A 22,347-nucleotide genomic window follows, 5' to 3' on the forward strand; every position below is an offset into this window, starting at 1 on the left:
ATTGGACAGAAAATGGAATTCAAGTATGTGACAATATCATTTGCCTTTGTCAAATTTGGTGCTGTCCTTGTTAACACATAGGTATTTATCGTTATCCAGTAACATATTTTCTTTCAGGGACGTCTTGAAAAAAGGCCAGGTCAAGAGTATCCTAAACCGAAGAGCATGTATGAAGGGAATAATGAAAGTGGACGAAGCGAAACAAGTATGTAAGGATCGTAGCAAGTGGAAAGAAGTGGTCTCTGCCTACCCCTACGGGAAAGAGGCGTGATTATATGTATGTATGTATTACAAAAATAAACCATTTGAAATTGATTTTAGTCTCACACAAAACACCGACCGCACATGAAACAGCCTGCCCGAATTTTAACACTGGCCCAAGCGTACATATTTTCACAATTTCTACGGGAATATCTCATCTCCCCAACAGTCTATAACAATTCGGGGTGTCGTTTCCTCATGTGATACTTCAAACTCGTCGACTGCACAAACGCTTCCTGGCAAACCGAGCACACGTATCTCTTATCGTTCAAATGTATCTTCGTATGTAACCTCAAATACTTCAGCGTCTTAAAAGCTTTCGAGCAAAAGTCACATGTGAAATCTCTCGCGTCTGAATGCCTGTATTCATGCTGCTTCAAACCCTTTTGAGTACAGAAGGCCATATCACACTGATCACATTTGTAGTTCCTTTCTCCCATATGGAATATTTTCTGGTGTTTAGTGACCTGATGGGGGTAAGAAAACTTCTTGCCGCAAGCCCCGCAAGTAGGGGCGGGCCAGCCGTGTTTCTCCTCCATATGCTTAGACCTTTGTCTCGGTATAAGTTGCTGGTGGCATATGACGCAGGGATGCGTTTTCTTCCGCAGTTTCAGATGCACTTGGTTGTAGTGCTGGAGGAACTGTCCCCACAGCCGGAAGGAGCGGTCGCAGATGTTACAACTGAACTTTAGTGAGCCATCCTCGTTTCGGGTCTTTGTGCAGAACTGTGCTACTTCTGTTTTCGGCTTTGTGCCTAGAAAAGAATAATACGATATAAGGCGGTATGCTTGAGAACAGGCTATTTGACACTACCAATCAGTTGACGTACTTATTATCATCATTATCGTATCAGCTGTAGGACGTCCACTGTTGGACATAGGCTTCCCCAATAGACCTCCAGTTGCTTCGGTTGGATACGGCTTGCATCCACCGTGAACCCGCGACTTTAACAAGGCCATGCGTCCATCTCGTTGGTGGACGTCCTACGCTGCCCTTGCCGATGCCTTGTCTCCATGGTGCTTATGAGTTTTCAAAACCCGATATATTTTTTATGGTAATACTGAACTGTTGCATCACGTTGGAAGCAAACTTAATTGACTATTTATTTATGTTAAATTTAATTTTCTTTAATAAAGAAGTTTGTAAAGAGTTATTGTATCGTAGCATGGGCTCTTGTGTTATGGGTACTACAGTAGTCCGCCGCTAACAAGCCAAAAAAACATAAGCCTCCTTCGGGCAGTCGGGTAAAAACAAAAACATACGTATTTAGTACCAGGTTGACAGGTGTCAGGATTGACTTCTAAGCGGCGGACTACTATACGCAGCAGACAAAGATAGGCATAATAAACTTCAGAGGCTTGCGAACAAACATTAGTTTTTTTTTAAATACCTAATATCTGCCCCGACCGTACATCGGACCTCAATCTTCCTAATCCGATTCTCTAACCAGTATGGGCTATCGGGTCGTCAAACAAATGTAATTAAATCACTCCTTTGAACTTGAATAATGCACAAACGATTCTGAACCACAATTAAAAAAAGGCTGAACAACATCTAAAGCAGGCGAATATAACTGCGAGGGTCGCAGCACTAGCACACAACTGTAAACAGTTTTTTGAGTATCTTAAATGCCATCATCATCATCCCAGCCTATATACGTCCCACTGCTGGGCACAGGCCTCCTCTCAGAACAAGAGGGCTTGGGCCATAGTTCCCACGCGGGCCCAGTGCGGATTGGGAACTTCACACGCACAGTTGAATTGCTTCGCAGGTTTGTGCAGGTTTCCTCACGATGTTTTCCTTCACCGCAAAGCTCATAGCCATAGCTTCAGCGCAAGCCATAATATCATATTATTTCAATTCTTTTTTTTTGGAAATATAGCGTTATCGTTACTATCGTTGTAATTATCATGTTATTTTGTTACTAATAAATATAATCATGATTTCTTTGGTTATGATCTGTCATGGCGACAAAATATAAAGAGAACTGACGTTGTCATGGAGATTTGCGCTAGTGTCGCCCCCTCAGCGCAGAGCTTTGCCTAATATGCCCTATTAACCCAACCTGCTGAAATATTGTACTTAAATTAATTAAAAAAAAAAGCCTTGCAGGTACAATCTGCGAGACAGATCAGAAAATGAATTCACTAATAATACTAGTAGCTAAAATCACCTAAATTTATAATTCAATGGTATTAACACAAAAAAAATCTGCCATGTTAATCAAGCACGACAATAAACAATCCCAACAGCAGGGGTGGCCAACCGGTCGATCGCGACTATTAGTCCAGTTGATCGTGGCAAGGCAAAAAATATAAATACTGAACTATGCTGTTTCATTTAAGATTTTAGGAAGTATGTACCCGGATTGCTACCACCATCTTGCTCGCTAATCCTGCCGTGAAGCAGCAGTGCTTGCACTGTTGTGTTTCGGCGTGGAGAGTAAGATAGCCGGTGAAATAACTGGCACTTGAGGTATCCCATCTTAGGCCTCTAGGTTGGGAACGTATCTGTAATACCCCTGGTGTTGCAGATGTTTATGGGCGGTGGTGATCTCTTACCATCAGGAGACCCACTTGCTCGTTTGCCATCCAGTCAAATAAAAAAAAAAATTAATTGGTAGATCGCACAGGGTTTCGCCAGTAGTAGATCTTGGGTCTAATAATCAAGTTGGGCACCCCTGCCCTACAGGAATATCAGGGCATAGTTGGTGCAATCCAGTCACAGTACCTCAGGATGTCGGCTGTACATGTGATAATTCAAGCTGCTGAGCTGTACAAAAGTCTCTCCACAAACCGCGCACACATGCCTACGCACATTCATGTGTATATCCATATGAGTATACAAATTCTTCTTCCATTTAAACCTTTTCCCGCATAGATCGCACGCAAAATTCCTTATATCCATATGAGCTAATGCATGTCTTTCGAGATATCTCTTTTCAGGAAAGGACTTGTCGCATTGGTCACATCTATAGTTCTTCTCGCCCATATGGACTGTCCTTTGGTGGCGCAATACGAAATGTGGCTGAGGGAACTTCTTTCCGCATATGTTGCAAGTGGGTGCTGGCCGGCCATGTTTAGATTCCATGTGTTGGGACCTCTTGTGCGGGAAGACAGGCTCCTCGCAGATTGGGCAGGGGTATGTACTCGGGCGCAGCTTGAGGTGAATATGCTTGTAGTGCTGCGCGAAGGTATCCTTGGTGAAGAATGGGCGGTCACAGTCGTGGCACGTGAATGTTTCTAGGCCATCGGCGTCCTGCGTTATCGTGCACACTTCGATCGAATCCGTTTCTCCTAAAAAAGAATTGGCTGTCAGTGCGGTCGTTTTTAGGGTTCCACGTTGGACCCTTATAGTTTCGCCATGTTCATCCGTCTGTCCGCGGCTGAACTTAAGAGACAATGGCCCACATAATCATAGCCAGGCTTTGAATACAAAATGCGATAGATGATATGCATTAATGGAGTTAAATTCAAAATAATACACTCATTAGCATAGACTATCAAATCAACCTTACTTTCATTGCATTTTTTAAAGCGTCCCCATTTTTTACATACAAAGTGACCCTTCCTAATGTTGTTCTACTGCCAAGGTCCCACGGTAAGCCTTCAACCGCTCTCGAGGAAACGTCATCGTACACGTTGAAAACACCCACCGCTCCCACCTAAAAAATCTATTGGCCAGCCAAAACTCACAAGTTTGTAAGTCTGTTTGTTTGTTACCTCTTCACATCTAAACCGCTAAACCGATTTTGATGGAATTCATATAGGATAGTTTTTATCCCAAAAAATTGCACAGTTGCCGCGGGATAGCGGGAGTCACGGGCAAGAGCTAGTTAATAACTTAAAGAAATTATATATTCACTTTGGACGGTATTAATTTTTGTCCGAAATCAAAATGGTAAATTGATGTGGACGATTTTCCATTTGTACTGAATGACAGTAAGTCTTAAATATTTGAACATGGACTCCATCTTTTGTGATTTTCACTCATGGGTGAAATACCACAAACAGGACTTATCACGTTAAACACACGAGTAATATTTACCTCGACATTTCGACTAAATTACAGTGGCCGTGGTCACGAGTAGACGTGGGGTGTCAAGTCTGCCTAGCAGCGCGAGTTCTTCGAACTACCCGCACTTGATCACAAACAGACTTCTCGTGTGTTTAGCTGAAGTCCCGTTTGTGGTATTTTGACTATGGACTTCGTCTATTCTTTGCGGCTAAAAGATAAATTGCTCGTTTAATATTGAAAGCTACTTAGCAGTAGCCACTTGAATGCCGACATAAATTATTAAAACAGTAATCACTAATCATATCATCTAAGTATAGAGAATGTTTCCTGACAAGTTAAGAAGACAAATAAAACCAACAAAAAAATGTTCATTTATATAACTAATTTATTGACTGAAACAAACTATCTATAGTGTACAAAAGACAAACTTGACTCATAATTTGTTTATATGCGAATACGAAAAGATTATTTAGCAAATTAACAAACGAAGAATTAAGTTCCATGTTCCTTTGACTAAGTTTGCGCATTTAAATGAGAAAGACAGTCACGTTGTGTTGAGTGCGGTATGGTTGAGGATGCGTATAACTTATTGGTGGAGTGCGTATGGACTTGGGCGTCTCCGTCTTAAGTTTTATAGAGTTTGTTAAATGATATATTGTCTACTGGATTTGTATACGGATTTTAAGTGAGTAGACAGATTTGTGGTAGGTATTTATTAGAGAAGCATTGTGCAGGTTTGGCGATCTGTGGAATTTGTGCCGAAACTTTTACTATACTCTGTTCCATCCAACGGTAGGCGAAATAAAAAGCGGCCAAGTGCGAGTCGGACTCGCCCATGAAGGGTTCCGTAGCAGCAAGTAACATAATATAAAAGTTTCCTTTACTTTACGATTTATGACGTATTAAAAAAAACTACTTACAAGATCTCGTTCAAACCAATTCTCGGTGGAAGATTGCATGGTAATGTACATCATATATTTTTTTTTAGTTTTATTATTCTCTTATTTTAGAAGTTACAGGACACACATTTTACCACTTTGGAAGTGTCTCTCACGCAAACTGTTCAGTTTACAAAAAAATTATATTAGAAACCTCAATATCATTTTTGAAGACCTATTCATAGACACCCCACACGTATGGGTTTGATGAAAAAAGAACTTTGAGTTTTAGTTCTAAGTATGGGAAACCCCCAAAAATGTATTGTTTTTTTTTTAAGTTTTATTGCCTGCCGTTAGAACAGAGTATAGTGTCAAGCTCCACCAAGCAAATGGTAGTTTTTAGATACGAGAAAAAATTATCTGCAGTAATACAGTCGGTTCCTTAACATCCACTTTTGGATTGTCACTTGTCCCCATAATATTTATTATTTATTTATTTTCCATACTAACCGCGTAGAAAAATGGATAACTTATGTTAGGGAAGGGAGTATACTTTACGTAGAAGGAATTTTATAGGATAATTTAATTATCACAGGGAACTGTACTCTGCGGCCAGACACGACGGTTTTGCACGTTACTTTGCATTGGACTTTGGGCCGTAAAGCGAGCGTTTTAAGTAGCTTCAGGATGCCTCTTCCCCATATGGTACTTCAGACTGCTCTGTTGAACAAACGCGTCCTCGCAAATAGGGCAAACATGAGCCCTCTCATCAAGATGTATCATGACGTGAGTCTTCAAATTATTCCTCCACCTGAACGCCTTTCCACAGAAATTGCAGGAAAATCTTCTCAGAGAAGTATGCTTGATAGAGTGCTGGCTCAATCGGTATTGGGATGCGAACATCATGTCACAGACATCACATTTATAGGATTTCTCGCCCATGTGCACTATTTTATGGTGTCTTTGCACTTGGAATGGGTATGCGAACTTTTTGCCGCAAGCTCCGCAACTTGGAGCAGCCCAGCCGTGCACGCTTTCTAGATGGAAAGCTCTCATGTGCGCCGGCACTTTGGTGTTGCAGAGATAGCAGGAGCGGAGTTTTGGCCGCAGTTTCAGGTGGACATGCCTGTAGTGCTGGCTGAAGTGGGCGCGCTTCTTAAATTCGTGCCCGCAATCATCGCAGGTGTATGTCGGTGTGCCGTCCTCGTCCACAGTGAGGGTAAATTGCGTGTACCCTAGAAACAAGGCAATACGTGAATACGTGGTGGCGTCAGCTGACGTCAAGTCGTCTGGTAGAGGCCGGCGGTAACTTAAAACCTACTAATAGCTATAAATGCCAAATTTTCGGAGTAGTCAAGCGTGTTTGATATTACTCTTTCAAGCCAAAGCGGCATGTAAATTAATACGCTCGGGATTTAATCAGAAATTTACCTATTTGCTGCAGCCATAGTGATTATAAGTGAATATCGACGAGACGACCGGATAGCTGTTTTAGTGACCCTGACTACGAAGCTAGCGGTTGCGGGTTCGATCTCGTGACGGGAAAACATTTGTATGATGAATACGAATGTTTGTAAGTACTTGAGTCTTGGATGTCTGTATGTATTTAAGTATATAGTTATCTATATATGTATATATTTATCCGTTGTCTAGCACCCATACTACAAGCTTTGCTTAGGTTGGAGCTAGGTCAATTAGTGTAATTTGTCCCAAAGTAAGTAAGATTACATTTATTAGTATTATTGTATTATAGTTTAAAGCATTATCATCCATCATCAACATCGTACCAGCCGCAGGAAGTCCGGCTGTTAGACACAGGCTTCCCCCATAGCCCACGAGTTGCAGCGTGAGCCTGCGGTCAACCAGGCGTGAACCAGGTCATCAGTCCATCGCGTTGGACGTCCGCTACGCTTGCCGATTCGCGGTCTCCATTCGAGAACTTTTCGGCTCCAACGGCCATCTTTTTTCCGTGATGGCCTGCTCATTGCCACTTCAATACATTATATCTTTAAAATATTATAAATGCGAAAGTAACTCTATCTGTTTGTCATTATTTCATTAATAGACGCTTAAACAGCTGAACATTAAAATGAAATTTGGCATTTAGATAGCTTATGATCCTGGGCTTCCTGGGTAGGACATAGGATTGTTTTTATCCGGAAAATTGCATTGTATAGCGGTAAACAAAAATGTCGACTGCGGTGCAATTTTTGGGAATTTCTATGAGAATTTAGTAAATCTAATGGTTCACGCGAGCAAAGTAAAGGGTAAATGCCAGTATTTAGTAGACATTTTACTTGTATTGTAAGTACTTCTAAACTATGAAACGAGCAATTATTTTATTCATAAAAAAATGTCGTTAATGTTACATTTGAAATTTCTTTGCGGTCATCGAAACCTGCACAACGCAATTCAATGAAGTTCAAGTATCAAGTGATTGCAGTCTAGGCTGAATGCTCTTGCCGAATGCAACGATTTCAAGTAGGGTATTATCTAGTGTTAATGGTATTCCAAGTTCATAAATAGATCTATCACGCGTTTGTCCTCTGAAAAATAGGCGGCTTGTTGGTGCCAGGACCGTGAGGATTTAATAAGTAATAGGTAACTAATTTATTGAATCAGGCGTTACTTTGCGGAGGTCCATATCAATGAACTAAAAGAATTTCCTTGCTCACCCGCGACCTTACGATAGCTAAGCTTATGCAAAATATGCGTGTTCATGCAGTTCCTCCACCTCCACACTGTAAGAACACACACAAATCACACAAACCCATCTATCACCACCACCACACTACACTGACGCGTTTCGAACTCAACCAGAGCTCATCTTCAGAGTGACACAACCGTACACCATGCTACCAGTTGTTAGACCCTAACAACTCGCGGGTGAGCAAGGAAATTCTTTTAGTTCATTATTATAACTGATATTCGTGTCACGCTTTATGATTGGTATATTAAATGAGCCCATCGCAAGCAAGACTGTACCTATCGTCAAAAAGACCTCACGATACTACGATCTAGCGATATTTATCTAGCCCGTCAAGAAATCCTTATGTAAATGTATTGTTTAGTGGCGCCATCTTTTGTAGAATAAGTGAATTTACTTATGTTATGCCCTACACTTTATGATAGAAATAAATCGAACCGCACCAAGCGATCTCGTGTAGTCTTTAAATGTGCGCTAGCCGGCCAAAGCATGTGTTTATTTAATCCATTAAATATGTTTCAAAAACAGCAGTAGCTTAATAAGCATACGCGAATTAAAATGCAATTTTCATTAAATTTTAACATTTATTACTTAAATATTAAGTGCGGATGTTTTATAATAAATTTTTAAATATGTAATTATATTACATATAAAACATTATTATTAAGAATCTTTTAGTAGATAACTTCGAAGTTGAGATCGGGCTAGTCTCTTGAGCCGTATTATTGATAAAAAATTAAAAGGTTTTTAAATTATTAAAAGACAAATACAAAAGATGAATATCGCCAGGCATGCCGTCATCGAGGCCAAGATCTGTCTCAGCAAGTACTTCATCACTTGAGGGCAACATCTAACCCCCTATGATTCCTCATCACATGCTGCTTGAGCGTCGATTTCTGCACGAACGCCTTCTCACACACAACGCACACATATCTCTTATCCCCTGTATGTATCTTCATGTGATCCTTCAGGTTATTCTCCCACCTAAATTCTCGTTCACACTGCCCACACTTGAACTTCTTTTCAGTAGAATGAGTAACCATATGCAATCTTAAGCTGAGATTGTTGAAGAAGCTCTTCGAGCAAATTTCACAGGCTACAGTCTTCTCCCCCATGTGAACTTTCTTTTGATGCTGCACCACATGACAGGGGTATCTGAATTTCTTATTACAAACACCGCATTTAGGCGCTGGTATGCCATGGGCTTCTTCCAAGTGATAAGCTCTTAAGTACCCCGGGACTCTAGCGTCGCAATGTGGACATTTTCTTTCGCGCGGTCGCTTTTTCTGATGGACGAATCTGTAGTGCTGTGAGACGAGTGGCTGCGACACGAAGGTTTTGTCGCAGTGGTTGCAATCGTATCTGTCGTCGGCTGTGCGCGTGTAATATTCGGGTTTCGGTTTCACTTTCGGTCCTAGAAAAGAAATAGGGACGTCATGCTATCTGTCTTTTCCATCAGAACCGTTTTAGGGCATGTCTGGGGTCTTGGATACTGTAGTGTCTATGACACTGTATTGCTTTTTACCCACGACGGAACGGAGAAGATATATGCGTTTAGGGTGAGAGGTTGTTTGTCTGTTTCATTTAGGTATCTACTTGTATGTATGTAACCTCTTTATTGTACAAAAGTAAAGAAACAAAAATACAATTGGTAGTATCTTTGAGATTTGACTTGTCATTGTGACTCATGGAATATTATATCATGTTACTTTATAATTGTAATTTCAAGAACTGATGAGAAGCTGAAGAAGCCACATCATCTAAATTTACGACGGAGTCGTGTCATTTGTCTTGCTTTTTTATTTTACTTGTCATTGTGACTGATGTGATGGAATATTAAAACATGTTACATTATAATTGTAATTTAAAGAATAATACGATGGCAAAGAACTTGTGTCGTTGCTGCCTAACTAAAGGCTTAGAACCTTATATATAAACGTAGTTGGTTTGGCTAAAGAAAAATGAAAATTATTCTGATATGCTCTGAACGTCACGTAAAGTAAAGCTTCTTGATATCTTTATATGTCAGTCATGACAAGTATGACAAAGTTTGTGCACGCAACTAGTTGTTTCCGAAGACATGCCTAACTTAAAGTTCTCTTACTCTCCCGATTGCCGGGATACTATGTTTACTCCACACCATACTGTATACTTCTACCTATACGTCCCACTGTTGGGCACAGGCCTCCTCTCAGAATGAGAACGCTCGAGGTGTAGTCGCTACGCGGGCCCCTGACGGATTTTAGATTGATTTATTATAAGGTTAGAATGACGAGCATTAAAAATGAAACAATTTTTCCCATACTATGTATGTTTAATTATATCTACTTACAAAATAATAATTAACAGTCTTATTATATCTATGTACAAGTAAAAAAATATTATGCAAAACATTGCAAAGTATCTTGTGATATTTTTCAGTTGAAATTAAGAAAAGTAGTGAATAACAAAAATATCGCTCGATAATTCATAAGGGTAAGGATAAATACATAGCTATAGACGCTACATACATAAATTTTTTTGGTGCCACTTAATTTTTTAATAACTTTACACCCCAATGAATTGTAGTACGAGTTTTTGTTACATATTTTTTACGAGTCTCATGTCACTACAATATAATACTTTAATTATAAGACAAAAAATAATAAAATGTATAAACAATTTGTAAAAATACTTAATTTTCGACTCCAGTACAAGGCAAGCTTTGTAAGACACCAAAAAAAAATTCTCGGAATCGGATGTATCAATTTTAGTAACTTGTCAAACAAAAGAAAATCAATAAAATTTTGTAGAAATAAATTATTTAAAGGTATACATTTTAGGTTTATATTTAACAATAACGTCTCCCAGTAACTAGGTTTATTTATTCAGATAATACTTTAGATAATTAAAAAATTGGAAAACAAATTAAAAAGATTTTAAAATTCTTGTGCGTTATATAACCAGGAACTACGAAATGGAAGGCGGAACAATTTCATAAACAAAGTCTTATTTCAACGGTGCGAGATATTCTATGGCATTGGCTATAGACACTAAACTGGAGTCTCTAGCCAGCGCCGACTCTAGCCCTTAATCAAGGTACAGCTAGATTGTCAACACCACTTGCAAGTATTGTCTATGACTTTAGAAGCGATGAAACAACGAAGGCTACCGCAATCCGAATAATTCTCGCTCCGTTTAAACAAGGCTTAATAAAAACAATTGCTAATCGCGCAACAATGAATCATTGACAAAAATATTGCTCTTACGATATGACAGTTGGAATTGGAACCACACAATAGAAAAAAACAGTGGAAATGCCGTATCTATGTTACACGCCAATCGCTAATTGTTGTCCTAACAGGGTTTATATTTAGACATCTTCATTTGTAAAACCTTGTAAAAATATAAAGCAATAAATGATCATAAATAAGTTCAACTGAGTAAAGTTACGTCAAAACGTTGCATTTAATAATTGGCTAAGTAAGTTTATCGTATAGCTTGCACCTCTTCAAAATACTTAGCCAATACGGTATTTGATAACTCCTGATTTTGCCATATCTTAATATTATTATGAAAATATAATTACACAGATAGTGTTTAGCGAAGAGAAAATTTAAATCGGTTGAAAATTGGATTTATAGTGATTTTTTGAAAAATCTATATACCTGTCTCTTTCTCAAACTTTTCTCTATGCAGCAAGTATGGCGGTACTGGCGTGAGACGTCACATGCTCGTATGTCTTTCTCTGTCTAATCTTGAATTTCAAACCTTTATAACTTTGTTATTTGTAAAGGTAGCTTAAAAATTGTTTTTCTATTCGATAACAGGCATTGTGTAGTTTTAATTTATAAAACTTATACAAAATAGTCAAATACCGTATTCGAGTAGCATCCGGTCATTCTGCCTGCAGCCATGTATTCAACCATATTTACTGTAAACGCATTTGTATAGAGTTCATTTTACAATGCAATATTTTAGAGACGGTGAACAGTTGTTAATTATCTATTCATTATTCTATGCTAAGTGACAGCACATTGTATACAATTTTCCTTTATATACCTTAGGTACAAACCATAGAGCACATTGTTACAAACTCTAAACTATATTTGGCTGTCGTTAAGTTCTACATAATGCTACCGGTTCGGAGGTTACGCTTTTTAGAAATAAAAGCTTCGACCAATAATCGGCCAGATTGTAATTTGCGTATTATTATTTCTAACTACCTACAATGCTACAAACCGGGGCTTATGATATGACATTACTTCTCGTTTCTTTCTATTGCGTGGTTAAAATCTATGACTAAACAGAAACATCAAGAGAACCCTTCACCTTTCAATCACATTCCCTCGTCCATATTCCAAATAACAAATCACATTATCTGATCGCACTAAAAGTTCACCTCGGGATGGTATTTGGTCATGTGATAATTTAGACTGGCCTTTTGCACGAAAGCTTGACCACAGACACTACACACTTTCCTCCTGTCCCCAGTGTGAATTCTCTCGTGAAGATCTAACGTGGTCTTCCTCAGGAAGGACTTCCTACAGAACTTGCAGTGGTAATCTTTGACCGTCCTGTGTTTAAACTTGTGTTTGTACAAACCTTCGAAACTGAAGGACTCGTAATCGCAAAAATCGCACTTGTACTTCTCGCCGAGCATGTGGAAGTTGTTGATATGTTTCCGCAGTTGGACTTTGGTGTTGAAAGTGCCTTTGCAGGCGTTGCATTTGAATCTGTCGTCGATGTTGTGGTCCTCGAGCTTATGGACGGTGAGAGGGGCCTGCGTCATGAATTCCTTCGGACAGTACTGGCAGATAAAACGGGGTATCTTGTAGTGTTTAGTTTTAACGTGGAAGCGGAGAGAGAACACTTTGTAGTACCGTTTGTCGCATCTCGTGCAGAGGTACGCGTCACCCTCCTTCTTAAAGTCACCGTCACGGAGGTAGAACTTGGGAGCTCTCGGCGCCTTGCCGCCTAGAAGACAGAAAAACAAACTTTTATCTCGTCTTCGCTTCGTGTTCGTGGGCGTTAGTTATTGTCTGGCATTGGACAGAGCCAACCATTCTTTGGGATCGTTATTTTTGAGGCTGGGCGCTCTTTAAGGGGGCGTGCCGCCTTCAGCTGGTTGTTACGCGTATTTCTTCCTCTTGCATGCTTTATGGTACATATACGTGGGAATCATGGCCATCGGATTGCGCGGACTATGACTTCTCGTTAACAATATGTTCCCGCATCAACTTAATAGTGTTTCAAAAACTTTGTTATTACTTGCACGTGTGAGATGGATCAATAAAATCAATAGACTTTTTAGAAAAAAATGTGTTACAGTATTGTTGTAAAATAGTGCGATTTTATCGTCATAAGTTTTTAAGGATTCAATGAAATGGGGCGATCAACTGTTTCTTGTCACTCGTTGCTATAGTTACGGTCTCCTGAGTCACTCTTTAAACTTTAAACCGTAAATTTATATAATGAAAATTTGCCAAACATGCATTTTTCTGGTAGTTTAAAGTCCCTTCTATAATTAGTCATCTAATAAGCATGTTAGTATAATGTGACACAACATTTCTTCTATTGAACTGTACTACTTTTGTCCCATCGCTGAAGGGACAGAATAACAACATGAAATAGTTAATTCACCCAAATAATGAAAAGTCTTACAATTTTAGTTCAGATCTCTTAATAGATATTTAGTTATGATGATTGTGATGATAAATATTAAGCGACAATATTAAGGGAAATTTTGATAGTTTATAAATAAAAGACTTTAGTAACTTATTAGGTTTATTCAAACAATAATTCTTATCCAAAATAAAACAAAGTTAAAAAACATTTGAAAAAAGGTAAAAGCTCCTCATACACAGTTTTTCATTTATTTTCTTAAAAAATATGACTTTTCTTTCCTTAATAAATTAGCACGCTATGTACAGTCGAGTTCTTATACTTGTGAGCAAAAAAACAATCTAAAGTTTTTAAACTCGACTGTAGGGTACGTATACGACCACTACCTACTTTGTGTTTATTCGAAACGTAGTACTTGCTGACGTACCAAATGCCACAGATCCGCTTCTCTCTGTCAACTAAATGTAAAATCGAACAAACTGATGAATGTACAACAAGGGTGGAACCTTTGAATAATCAATTTCACTATAATTTCCTCAACAAAAGTTTGGGACGTCAACATGGCATTATTAGCACAAAGGTTCCACCCCGGTACATGGTTCAATTTATTCTACTGTACATGGCTGCGTTCGGAGAATGCTTTTCGGTTGTTTTGTAAGAATATGAGGTATCTTTACTTATAAAAACAGATTTTGCGAGCGTAAAATTGTAAGAAAATATGTATGGACTCCTGAGCCATTGTAGAACGTTCTAGAAGCTCTACAATAAATCTTTTGTCAAGCAATGTGACTATCACTATGACTGTTTCTGTGAAAAAGTTCCGTAGTGAATCATTACAGTGTGTGTAGGTAGAGTAGATAAAATATATATTTTTTACCTAAAACTCATTGGAGGTCACAAGTACGTCCGTAGCATGTTAATTTCGGTCAACTAACGAAAGCTGGTATATGTTTACGTGCGGAAAACGGCTCAACGGATTTGTATGACAGTTGTGGACTAAACATTTAGCAGTTCAGGATGGTGGTTTTTAATATGTAGATTCAGACTGATCCTCTGCACAAACGTTTTGCCGCACACGCCGCAAACCTTGCACTTATCTTTAGTATGAATCCTCTCATGCACAATCAAAGTGCCTTTCCTCTTAAAAGCCTTCTTGCAGAACCTGCACTGATTATCCTTGACAGTCTTGTGTTTAAACATGTGCTTGTAAATAGAACCGCAACCGTATGTCTCGAAATCGCAGAACTCGCATTTGAATCTTTTTCCAAGCTTGTGGAAATTTTGGATGTGGTTTTGAAGGACGTATTTAGAGTTGAAGGACTTTTTGCAGGCGTTGCACTTGATCCTATCGTCGACGTCATGCTCCTCTAATTTGTGGACGGTGAGACGCGCCTCCGTCATGAATCCTTTAGGGCAGCGGTCGCAGTTATAGCGAGGCATATCGAGATGTTTAGTCTCTATATGGATGCGGAGTTTTAGGAATCTGGTGTATTTTTTGTCGCACTGTTTGCAATGGTATGCACCGTCCTTCTTATAGTCACAGGAGCGGAGGCCTAGAAGACAAAAAAAACAGACTTTTCTCAAACATGCTATGTAATGTTTATGTTGTGTTCCATAAAACAGGCTTCAAAATATACTGTTGCAAGTCTAGGCCTGCAAGACAACAGTCTTTTGTTTCAATGCAAAAAGTCAAAAATCCACGATAAAGGCCATTATACACGACTTGAAATTAATAATCTGAATTTCTATGGTTCATTTATTAGTTGAGCATTTCTAAAAAAGTTTGTACATTTGATTTGCGACTCTGATTTGGATAAAAATTTGCAGGTCTGTATGTAGAGTGAACGATACTGAGTCGTAATAACATAGTCTCTCAAAATGTCCCGATTTGTTTGTATAGAAATTTCCTTTTTTGTTACCAAAACTCTATGGATTTGCGGTAACAAAAAAAGGAACTTTCCATACAAATTAATTGGGACATTTCGGGAGACCATGTTATTTAAACTCAGTATCGTTCACTCTATCTACCTGCAAATTTTTACCCAAATCGGAGTCGCAAATCAAAAGTACAAACTTTTTTAGAAATGCTCAGTTACTGAATAAATTCACAGGACTATGAATTTTCTATATGTAAATATATAAATATTACCGACGCGCTTTACGTCAAATTACAATTTAATTTACATAATAAAGTATTAATGTAAGTAGCTGATTAAATGGGCTGCAGTTCGTGTATAATGGCCCTAAAAGCCGAACAGCAAACACAATAAAAAAAAAGTCTCGGCGGGAAAATTTACAAGTGTCATTGTCTTTTTTTTTTGATTGACTGGACTTGGGCTTTAGCCATTTTGCAAGTAAGTTCCATTGTCATTTCAAAAGTTTCGTTTAGAAACGTGACTTTTTATTGTTGCAGTCTGTTATATGTACATGTTTTATAGCAATTTGATTTTATGGGAATTATTTTAACTTTTTAAAAAATCATGTTAGAATGAAATAAACACTTATATAGATGGTAGTTATAATTTGAGTCTGGTACAATTTTAGTTTTCTTACGAATAAAACATTGATTTCTAGTAGTTTTTATTCCTTTTAGTGCATGTTTGAGAAAAGCACTATACAAGCCTCGGCGTGAAAGAACATGCCAGCTTCGTATATCTATACATACTCGGCCTGCAAGCCTTCCTTTCCCGGCCTCTGCAGTAATGTACTATTTATCCTGTTGTCTGCGAGACGCAATACATTGCGGCGCTCGATTGACCGTTTCAGTGTAGTTGGCTTTACGGCCTCGCAATGTAATGCAACTTGCACGATTTAGCTTGCAGGTCTAGTGGGCTTGAGAGCGATATGATTTGATAAGTTAATTGTTGTGATTTTGGATGCTTTCCGTGTTTAATACTCCATGTGGGTGGGAGGAATCAGAATGGACGATGTATTTTCGGGCGTTATAGGGTATTCAATAAAGGCGTTTTAATAAAATAGTTTTTTTGTAAGTTACCAAATACAGGCATTAAAACTAGTGATGCTACAGACCTCTATTTCTGTTTCCGCAACTGCGGAAGCTCCGCTCGCTTTTGAAAATCCGTTTCCGAATCTCAACTCTCACTCAGCGGCCAAATTACTTGTCATAAAATATAACTTACAATTACTTAATTTTGAATATTAATTAGTACTTGTGTCACAAGGGAGCAAAATGGTGTATTTACGGCGAGGGCGTACATTGAATCCAGAATGTAGCGAAGGATTCTACAGTAGAATCCTGAGCGTAATGTGGGATTCAAGTGTTAACGCCCAAGATGAAAATAATTTTGCTCCCGAGTGGCTCATACAACTTTTCACACCGAGCATTAAGAAACTTGAAAAAATATATCTAAATATTGATAAAGAACAACCAGCATAGAAAATGGCGTGGCTTTACAATTATCAACTTTAAAAAATGGCATTTGCAATGAAACACTTAGAAAAGCCTTGAACAGAAAAGTTGCACTTTGCTCCCTCTCGTCAGGGAGGAAAAGTTGCTTTTCTGAAGGTGTGATTTTTTTTTAAATTTGCAATATTGTTTTCTACTGCGTACCTATTTTTATTTCAAATCTAGGTTCGGTGTGTAATAGTGTGTATTTGATATGTAATAAAAAATATATTTGCATAAAAGTTTTTTTTTGTCATAGTATGTACAATTCCGTTTCTGTTTCCGTTTCTGCTAAAATTTACTTTAGACATCCGTTTCCGTTTCTGATTCCGCTAAGAGACTTCAGCTGCATCACTAATTAAAACCACCTAGTAGCTAGCTAAAAGGAGCGCTACAAATAGATGTCGGAGTTAGATTGTGAGAGTGAGTGAGAGTGAGTTACTGCAGAAAGGGTGCTGTATTCCCGTATATTATACTAGTTTGTACCCGCGGCTTCGCACGCGTAGTCCGTTAGATCAAGCAGTCGAAATGAAATTTCAGGATTATACTAAATTATCACGGAAATTCCTAAAAATAGTGGTTATAGTTCGTTTAGTACATCTTATTATCCTGTGTTCTGTTATTTTCATGTGTTTTTATATTCAATAAAAAGTTTTAATTTCCAAATTTCAGATCTCTTATACCAGCAATCCCGTAGGAATATCGGGGTAAAAAGTAGCCTATGTGTTATTTCCGATAACCAGCTATCTATATACCATATTTCATATAAATTCCGCCGTTTTAGCATGAAGGAGTAACAAACATACACTCACCTACCCATAAGTTTGCGCATTTATAAAATTAGTAGGATTTATTTATGCCTTCGTTGCAACGCAAGCAGAAGTGAGCATCTCTTTTGGGCGAACATCATCATCATCAACCGGAAGACGACTACTGCTGAACAAAGGCCTGCCCCTTAGAACGCCAGAGTTGTTCATTGAATGGGAGGTCTGCCAACCCTTCGTTTTCCGGTTCGTGGTCGCCACTCGAGGACCTCTCTCCCCCAACGGTTATCTGTTCTTCGAGCAATGTGGCCCGCGACCTGTACATTCTTCGAGCTATGCCGATGACTTTATCGCCGTATTCTATCGCGCAAAAAAAACTCTGAATAAGCTCGTTTCGTGACTCTGAGACTCACACATAGGCCATAGGTCATCCATTAGGGGCAAAACATACTGGTCGAAGACTGTAGGTCTTCAGGCACTGCGGAATATTGGAGAAGATATCAAGAAGTTTCTGGAACGCTGCCCATCCGAGGGTTCTTCAAGAGACCTGTTTGTCGACGTTGGACCTGCCTAACTAAACCTAGCGCTGGAAGGACCAAATTCAATGGAACTATTGCATGTTTATTTTCGAGGGAATTCGTTAATATCTTTATTTATCGCTGCTGCAAGCTTCGTGGTGCATATAGAATTGCAGTTGGAATTGGACTGTTATGTCTTCTTCTTCCTGGTCAGGTCAACTGGTCATTATCATCCACATTCTTATTTGGGCTCAGCCGTGCTAATACCACAATGCCACTTAACGTGGTGGCTGCCGTTTCTTTACCGAAGATTTCTGCTCTCATATCGCTTGTTATGGTGCTCTAGCCGGAGGAGGCCGTCCTTGTCTTCCACCTTCCTTCTATGTCATCATCAGCAGGAAATGTCCACTGATGAACAAAAGCCTCCCCTTAGAACGACTGGCCACCTGCGTTCACAAGTTGCAATGCTCCAGTCTTCAGTCCACTTAGTGGGAGGCCTGCCCTCACCATTCGGTTCATGGTTGCCATGCCAGTCAAGAAACTTTCCCCCAAACGATTTATATTACTGTCCTTGTCATATAGCTCCTATTGTCTCCCATGATGCGCCAGTATCAGCGATTATTTTACGATTTTTCAATCATAAAACCGACCTGTGACCCTATCTCATCTGAGGAAAAGTGCAGCTGAGGTCACTGGTTCAGTAACAGCTTTTCACTCTAGCCCTGAAGAGCTCTATATTATATCTATCCGGAAATATAGACGACAAGCGAATTCCATTTCTTAGCAGTTATGTAAGCTAAAGCATTTTTGAATGGGATGGTTATTTCACGGCATCATTCTCACGCGAAAATGTGCCGTGTTTCAAGCGAATAGTAGTTTAGCAAGGAAATATGGTCATTTACACTCTTTTGGTACCATAAGGTTCAAAAGTAATAGCTACTGTTTTTTAAAGCGTTTTTCAATAAAAAGACTCGTCAAGATTGTTTACCTTATTTCTAATGCTAAAAACCGGCCAAGTGCGTGTCGGACACGCCCAAAATAGGGTTCCGTAGCCATTACGAAAACATTAAGTAATATTTTTCTAAGGATTTCGTATTTTATACGGAATCTTCCAAGTTTAGGTATATATATTTTACACCTTAGGCTGCTATTTACTCATAAACTACTAATAATTCTCAAGCAAACTTAGCCATTATAGTTTTCCTTGAAAGTTTGATATAATTACTACCATCCTGAATTTTTTCAAATTTTTCCACCCACCGGTTTAGATTTTAGAGGGGGGGGGGACGCTCGATTTTAATGAAAATTTGCACTTTAAAGTTGAATAAACAAGTCACTAAATCGAAAAATCGTTTTAGCAACCCCCTAATGGTTTTAAAAGACCTATCCAACGATACCCCACACTATAGGGTTAGATGAGAAAAAAAAACACCCCCACTTTACGTCTATGGGAGGTAACCTAAAAAAATAGCAACAGACAGACATGGCGAAACTATAAGGGTTCCGTATTTGCCATTTTGGCTCCGGAACCCTAAAAAAACGAAGTATAGTTCGTACCTATACTCATTCATTCCGGGCACAGCATGTGTGGACCAGGGTGACGTGTCGTGGTACTCTAGCTAACGTTAATTTTGTACCCAGGATATCATAATTTCAATATTCGCAATATCTCGGAAACTAGAATCCACAATAGCATTCCTTATACATGAAGATTTACAAATATAACTTAAACAATATTATTAGATTATTTCGTTTCTAAGTGATTTGGGAGAGATTTTACAAATAGTCGATTCCATAATATTTTAACATCATTAGTGTCAAATGTCTTATCATTGGTGCCTGCCCGCATAGCCAACGCAGCCGCAGCATTTGGAAAACTTAACCACCGTGTCTGGAGATCTCACGATATCAAGCTTCAGACTAAAATGTTGGTTTATAAGGCTAAAGTCATAGCAACGCTACTTTATGCTGCAGAAACGTGGTGCTGTTATAAGGCGGACATTAAAAAGCTAGACATCTTTCATCTCCGCTGTCTCAGATCAATAATACGTATAAAATGGCAAGATCGCGTGCCCAATACGGAAGTTCATCGTCGCGCAGGCGTGCCTGGCATTGAGGCGCTCATAATGAAACATCAGCTGAGATGGTGTGGATTTTAGATTGCCCAAGGCAGTGTTCTATTCGGAACTCTCGTGCGGAAAGCGGAAGCGGGGAGGCCAATTTCTGCGCTATAGAGATGTCCTCAAACGCCACCTTACAGCTTGCGGTATACCTTGTGATCGTTGGGAGGAACTTGCACTGCGGAGAACAGAGTGGCGCTCTATTGTTCGCAAAAGTGTCGACCGTTTTGAACGGATGCGGCTGGAGGACCTGGATGCTAAGCGTCAAATGCGTAAGACGAGACCAAGGCCCTCTTATACTTACACATACAACAGTTCCAGACAACTTCACTGCGCTCCATGTGATCGAGTCGATCATAAGTTCGGTTTCGCGAGCCACATCCGAGCTTTCCACAACCCGGACAAGGACAATTGACGGAGTCGCTGTCGCCGGATACGGCGGGGTATATATATATATAGTGTGAATCGAAAAAGTAACACAAATGAGATTTTATATAATAATAATTGTCAAGGTCAAACAATGTTCTAGACTACTTTCGAATATGAGGGATTTCGATGCTCCCGTAACTACTTTACACACAAGAAATGTAAATAACAGGAGTACAAAATACTTACGGAGACAGTGGTCATCACACGAATGAACAGGTTTTAGTAATTTGAGCTGAAATCGGTTTTTAGACTGCTATCTTTTTATAACGGAGCTGCACGCGTCCTTCCCGTATTAACTGTCCGACGAGACTGGCGGACGCGCTTCTATAAGCGCGGGGCAAGGGGGCAAGGTTGGACGTAACTTTTATAAGGCGGGTATACAAATAAAATAACACGAATGAGGTGAAAAAGAGAACACGGATTTAAGTCAAGAGGAAACATATATAATCACATTTTAATAGAAAGTTGGTGTTAGTATAACACTAATAATTTAAAAAATAAAACTTGCGTTAAAGAAAAATATGAATTCCAATAAAGTTGATTTTTTTATTGTGACACGGATGAGAAATGAACAACTTTTTCTAATTTAATCATAAAATTAGCCCAGTTAGGGTGACCTTTTTCACTGTGTATTTGTTTCGATATCAACTATTGACCATTTAAATAATAAAGTTTCTTAAAATAGTTGCTATCACTTATTTTAGCTTAGGGAGCACGTGCAAACGAGCAATGTGAAATCGACCCATTAAACATAATGACATTAGATTTATGACAAATAAAATCGCCGCAATTCACCTTGAAAAAAAAAAAGTGTTGTGTTTGTTTTAATAGGTATTCTATTTTGAAATATAAGATTATTGTAAAGTCGAGTTTTGAAGCAATAAAATTTACAAGATACTTACCTACGTTAAAAAATAATTCATGGAAATCACGTGTCTTGATGGCGTAAACATAACATATTATATATTCTATCCGCTGCCATATCAGATAAAAAAACGTACTTATATATAACGAATATACGTATGTGGCCGGCCGTGAAACATACAGAGAAGGTATAACAATTCATACATCTTATAATATTATTAATATATTATGGAAACGAGAATTATTGTACCTCCTCATGATCAAATAGTCAAAAACAGTAATACTATAAATCATAATTATATCGTAGTACAGACATACAATGCAATGGCGATTAGATGTAATATACACTAGCTTTTACCTATGCTATTGTTAGCTGTTTCACGCGACTCCGTCCGCGTAAATTCTTTTATAGCTATCCGCGGGAACTATGCAAATTTCCGGAATAAAAACTATCCTACGTACTTGCTTGGGACTCAACTATCTATATACCGAATTTCATCTAAATCGGTTCAGCAGTTTAGAAGTGATGAGGTAACAAACAGATTTACAAACTTTCGCATTTATAATAATCGGTCTATTATCGTGGCCGTGTTCAAATCTAGGGTGAATGGGCCACAGAACAATATAAAATCTTTATCTACACCCATATAGTAAATCCTCCATTATGCCTTCAAAACCATAGATAATGACCAGCATGAAATAAATAAATATCATGGGACACTTGACACCAATTGACCTAGTCCCATACTAAGCAAAGCTTGTACTACGGATAAACATAC

At 38.7% G+C, this 22,347-nt stretch overlaps 2 protein-coding genes across 12 annotated transcripts in view; both read right to left on the minus strand.

The window, feature by feature from the left end:
• The window catches only part of LOC141442770 (zinc finger Y-chromosomal protein 1-like), a 51,048-nt gene that overhangs the window by 16,521 nt on the left and 12,180 nt on the right, over nt 1-22,347 (minus strand). For 2 of the 11 annotated variants that reach the window (XM_074107881.1, XM_074107880.1), the window contains exon 7: nt 4,646-6,391. The exons of 2 other annotated variants lie outside the window; for them this stretch is intronic. In XM_074107881.1, coding sequence (XP_073963982.1) covers nt 5,829-6,391 — 563 coding nt within the window. In that variant the 3' untranslated portion in view covers nt 4,646-5,828. Of the gene's footprint in view, nt 1-2,778; nt 3,558-4,645; nt 6,392-8,510; nt 9,278-10,813; nt 12,820-13,634; nt 15,021-22,347 lie in introns of those variants that run through there. 7 more of the 11 variants (XM_074107876.1, XM_074107875.1, XM_074107879.1 and 4 more) reach the window with 6 other exon arrangements.
• Nucleotides 140-20,947, minus strand: LOC141442804 (uncharacterized). Its single transcript, XM_074107926.1, has 2 exons — nt 20,891-20,947; nt 140-1,015 (listed from the first exon to the last, which is right to left on the minus strand). The coding sequence occupies exon 2, from the start codon at nt 798-800 to the stop codon at nt 432-434; it is 369 nt and encodes a 122-aa protein (XP_073964027.1). The 5' UTR covers nt 801-1,015; nt 20,891-20,947; the 3' UTR covers nt 140-431.

The sequence above is a fragment of the Choristoneura fumiferana genome, chromosome 26 (genome assembly GCF_025370935.1).
Source record: "Choristoneura fumiferana chromosome 26, NRCan_CFum_1, whole genome shotgun sequence".
Taxonomy (NCBI): domain Eukaryota; kingdom Metazoa; phylum Arthropoda; class Insecta; order Lepidoptera; family Tortricidae; genus Choristoneura; species Choristoneura fumiferana.